Source organism: Monoraphidium neglectum, assembly GCF_000611645.1.
Source record: "Monoraphidium neglectum strain SAG 48.87 unplaced genomic scaffold scaffold03898, whole genome shotgun sequence".
NCBI lineage: Eukaryota > Viridiplantae > Chlorophyta > Chlorophyceae > Sphaeropleales > Selenastraceae > Monoraphidium > Monoraphidium neglectum.
The window spans coordinates 1,075-5,931 of NW_014009731.1; the positions used below are offsets into that span (position 1 = coordinate 1,075).

The 4,857-nt window shown below is 65.9% G+C and overlaps 1 protein-coding gene across 1 annotated transcript in view; it reads right to left on the reverse strand.

Annotated features, from left to right (window-relative positions):
* MNEG_13556 (leucyl aminopeptidase) overlaps positions 1-4,399 on the reverse strand; it is a gene marked incomplete at both ends in the record, with an annotated part of 5,051 nt that extends 652 nt beyond the window's left edge. Inside the window, 7 exons of the mRNA XM_014037972.1 lie at positions 291-393; positions 2,060-2,280; positions 2,574-2,615; positions 2,810-2,869; positions 3,073-3,168; positions 3,532-3,630; positions 4,235-4,399. Of these exons, the coding sequence (XP_013893426.1) occupies positions 291-393; positions 2,060-2,280; positions 2,574-2,615; positions 2,810-2,869; positions 3,073-3,168; positions 3,532-3,630; positions 4,235-4,399 (786 nt within the window). The remainder of the gene's footprint in view (positions 1-290; positions 394-2,059; positions 2,281-2,573; positions 2,616-2,809; positions 2,870-3,072; positions 3,169-3,531; positions 3,631-4,234) is intronic.
* Between the last annotated feature and the right edge of the window lie 458 nt (positions 4,400-4,857).

The window sequence follows — 4,857 nt, forward strand, 5'->3', positions numbered from 1 at the left end:
GGGGGGGGGGGGGGGCGGCGGCCAGGTGGTACGGCGTGTGAGTGGGTGTGAGGGACGAGGTGTGTTGAGTGCAGGAGCGGCTTGGCACGTGTCGAGGGTGCGTGTCACGGAGCGTGTTGCAAGGCGGAGGGCCGCTGCTGCCCCAAACCTCAAATGCTTCGTCGCGGAGTGGAACGAATCACGCGGCTGCAAGCATAACGAAGGTTTGCGGTCGCTGAGACGACCACGCTGCTGGTGAAGAAATTGTCGCGGCGCTGTTCGCCACGCAACCACAGTGCTTTGTGGCGCACCTGCAGCTTCTTCACGGTTACCGCCTGCAGGGGGTCGGCCCTGTAGGTGCCGTTGGCGAGGCCCTCATCGTACAGCGCCCGGGGCCCCTCGGTTGCGCCGCTGCTGCGGCCCGCCGAAGAGGAAACGCAACGCCCTGCAGACGTCGCCGTCCCCGCCGTCGCCGCGGCTGGCCCTGCCGCTGGGCCGCCGCAGCTGCTGTCCGCAGCCGCGGCTTGCCGCAGGGCTGCGCAGATGCCTGGAACGCCGCGCAAGCCTGCGTGCGGCATAACGTACGCGCAGGGCATCACACCCGCATCACAGTTATGAATGCAAAGTTCCGTTCCATGACCTGGGGGTCGCGGTGTCAGCGCAACCGCCGCCACGGTGGCGCGCCTGCTCGTGCTGTTGCAACCTGGTTGCAACAGCGCCTACGCACATGCCGCCCCCACTCGCGCCTGGTCATGCCCTCACCTGCCGCCATGGCACCCACAAGCGATGCATTGCCCGTCCATTGCTGGTAATAAGGCAACCAGCAGGCCGCTTGAAACTGCATGGCCCCCACGGCTCCCGGTGGCATGGTCGCAGGGGCCGAGACTTGTCGGCTCCGCCCGATCCGACTGGCTGCAGCTGGTCTAAATGTTCCAAAGAGACGTATGACGTGTGATTACGGCGACACCCTGGGGATCTCGGTCGGTCTGCAGCTGTTCAAAGCACGCTGGTGCTGCACGTCGCTGAGAACCACCCCATTGTATACAGAAGGACGCTAGATTGCGGTACATTTGTGCTGTGCACATCCAGCATCTCGCGACATCCCCTGCCGCCGCTGACACCGCCCACCCGCACCGCCATGGGCATGAGCCCAGCCTTCTTCCCTCACGCAAGTGGATTTCTTGGCTGCATGCTGCGCTTTCCTGGGGGTCTGGGATACTGCAACCCCACGCGAACATCTGCGCCATGGCAGGACTACGTGGACGCCCCAGGCATTCGCAGCCCTCACCCAACCTTGAGCCGCACCTGGCGGCACCGTGCGTTCAAACCGGATGCACCATCGGTCCCGCTTTGCTGCGTTGCCGGGCCCCTCAGCAAGGGAATGAGAAGAAGGGTGGCATGCGCCCTGGCGCCGCCTGCCCTACACAGCCGCGCTCGCGCAAAGAGCCGCACTGTGAATTGTTTTCCGAGTGTGGGGGGTGCAGGCGAACTCTTGTCTCGATACCCGTCGACACAGCCACCCCCTCCCACTGTCTTCCGTGGCCTGTGCGACGCTGGTCGACAGGGGTTGGCGACGTGCGCTGGCCGACGCGCAACGCCCCGAACAACAGCCGCACCCCTTGCTGATGCCAGCCGCACGTGGGACACAAGGCACCCTGTAGCCGGGTGGCCCCAGCCGACCAAACACCGGAATCGGCGCAGCATGGAGTGTGATGCCCGGAAGCAGCATGCAAAACAAGAAGCAGGCGCGCAGCCAGTGCCGCCGCGCACCAAAAGCACAGTGCCGCTCACGGGGAATGCAAGCAGTGCCCGGGCTGGCAGCCAGGAACGGAGAGGCTCGCGCCAGACTAACATCACACGTGTCCACTTTACAGGTGGCGCTGCAGCGCCAGAGCTGGCAGCTAGCTGGAACGCCGGAGCTGGGCGCAAATACATAAGCTAGGCAGGCATGCGCGTGCCAAACCCCCATGCAACCTGCCTGATGATCCCGCACACGTGCCACTGCATGGCAATATTCAGGGATATACTGGCTGCACAGCGTTAATCAGTGCTGCAGCTGCGGCGACTCCGCTCCCCTCACTCTGCCGCGTCGCCGCCGACGCCGCCGCCGGCGCGCCCGCCGCCGTAGCGCGCCTCCACCATGGCTGCCAGAGCCAGCAGCCCCAGCGCCTCGCCGCCCTCGGGCCGCCCCGGGCGCGCGGCCCCCGGCCCCACCCACGCGCCCGTGTCCAGGTGCAGCCAGGCGGGGCAGGAGGGCGGCACAAACTCTGACAGGAAGAGCGCGGCCACGATGGCTCCGCCCTGCGGTGGAGCAGCAGGGAGCCAGCAGGGGTATGAGAGAGAGAGAGAGAGGGAGAGAGAGAGAGTGTGTGTGTATGCGTGTGTGTGCGTGCATGCGTGCGTGCGTGTGTGCGTGTGTGCGCGCGCGCTCTCGTGTGTGTATGTGTGTGTGTGTGTGTTGAGGGGCGCAAAGGGTTTGCTGTGCATCAAGTGAGCCACTTGAGGGGGCACGCGGGGGTCCACAGCTGCTGGCTGAGAACTGGAATTCGGCCCCGGCAGCTGCTTCTTTGGGCTCGCCGGGCCCTTGCCCGCACCTGGGGCGTGTCGCCGCTGCTGACAGAGCCGATGTCGGCCACCTGTGGTTGCGGTGCGAGGTTGCATGAAGGGGAAAATAGGGGGTGGTTGCGTGAGGTTGAGCAGTGTCAGCATACGTCCAGACTGCGCATGCGAGGGTGCAATGCAACGAGTATTGATGTGCAGAGGTGCGGGGCGTTGCAGGTTGCGGTCGGGCAGGGATCGCGGCGGGTACGGAGCCCCGGCGGCCGCCAACCTTGCTGTCGAGGAGGCGACGGTAGCCCTTGTGCAGGGGCAGCCGCCAGAGGGGGTCGGACTGGTTATGAGCGCCCAGAGGGGTGCGCACGGGGTGGGGGGGGGATGCAGGTGTGAGAGGAGTTGAATCGGGCGGTCTCAGTGGCCTCGCAGCTGCTGGGTGAAGGTGCTGCCAGGCTGCCTGGATCCATGTGCTTAGCGGATGTTGCAAAATCGGTCCCCATGGACCCCTGCGCCCTCAAAACGTTGTGTGCCTCACCACACCTGCTGCAGGGAGGCGGCCTCCAGCTGCGCCCAGGCCGCGTCGTCCCGGCTGAACACCGCCGGCAGCTCCGGGCCTAGCGCCGCGCGGGCCGCGCCCTGGGGGCGGGCAGGGAGCAGGGGCGCCCGTCTGCGGGGACCGAATCAACGGGGGTCCCTGCCGCGACAAGGTTTGCGGGCCACACCAGGCGCAGTGCAGCTGCAGCCGCCCGTCAACAGACTCTCAGCGCCACCCCCTGGGCTGCTGAGGGCATCGGCCCTCAGGGCAGCCCACTACTAAGCAGGGGAATGGGAGGCCGTCCAACAAACACTGTACCGAGGCGACTCCCGAAGCAGCCTGGCGCAGGCCGCCATGCCGATTGCCGCAGGAGGACACCCCACGCCCCGTCTTCTCAATGTCATGCTTGTAAGGCTGCAACAGGCTGCACACGGTTTGAAAAGAAACCCAATTCCAGGGCCCACCGTGAGGGTGGCGGCGTCGATGATGAGGTCTGGCGCGTCAGAGGCCGCATCAGCCAGCGCGTCAGCCAGGATGAGCCGCCCCTCCGCGTCACAGTTGCCCTGGCGGGGTGTTTGTGTGTGTGTTTGTATGTGTGTGTGTGTGTGTGTGAGCGCGCGTGTGTGTGCACGCGCGCGCGTTTGTGTGTGTGTGTGTGTGTGTGTGCGTGCGCGTGTGTGTGGGTGGGGGGGTGTGAGGACGGGGAGAGGTGACGTGTTGGGTGACCATGGTGACGCCTGCACGACCAAATGGTGGGTCGCAGCCGCGGGGGCGTGCCTGATGCCTCGAGCTTGGGTGGCGCAGACGGTGCGGCCAGCCTAGTCGGACACAGGTGGGCGCGTCATCCAATCGCAACCTATAATCATCGCTTGCGCCTGCTGCAGCCCCCTACAAACAATACAGGCTTGTAGGGCACAAAACGCACGCGCGCCTCGAGCTGCACGGCCCAGTCCCCCCGCCCTCAAACCCAGGCGATCACGCCACACTCCGCCGAAGCTCCTCTCAGCACACTCTCCGGCTGTCTTGACCACCGATGCACATCCTCCTCACCGGCGAGTCAACACGCACTTCTCACCACGCACAAAAAAATTTCTTGAAAACATGCAAGGAACCCGTTCAGGAATCTGCAGACACAAGAAAGCATCACGTCAGTCAAGGGCGGCCCACCTGCTCCACCGTGATGCCCGCCCGGGACTGCAGCACGTCCAGGGGGCGGTAGGCGTCACCCGACACAGAGTTCTCCACCGCAGGCACCAGCACCCGCAGGCGCAGGGGGGCGGCGCGGCTCATGAGAACGTGGGCCAGCGCCAGCACCAGCGCCGCGCCCCCCATGTCCTGTGTGAATGCAGGGGCGAATTCGATCGGATAGGGGAGCGGCTCGGGAGGGCAGGGCCGGGCTGGTCGGGACCGTGGCGTCAAATGGGACTCTGGGGTTGGGTGATGGTGGCGCTGATTTGTTGTGGTCGCGTGGAGCCAAGCTGGCCGTTGGCAGTTCACCCAGGGGCCCTGATGGGCAGCCGTGGCCGTGAGGACGGCGGTGTGTTTCGGAGTGGGGGTGTAAGGCTTCCGCCCCTGGGCCTCACAGCCCCGCTCTCTCAAGCCAACCCTGGGTGGCCACGCCATGACAAGGGCACCCCCAAGCAAGCCACATGTCGATGGTGAGATCACGGGGCCCTGGGCAGGGGGTGACGACAGCTCCATTGCCGGAAGGACCCGCCCCGCATCCAGCCGCGGTGTCTCGATCATGAGGGGCCCCAGGGTGGGCGGGAGGGGTCCGCACCTTCTTCATG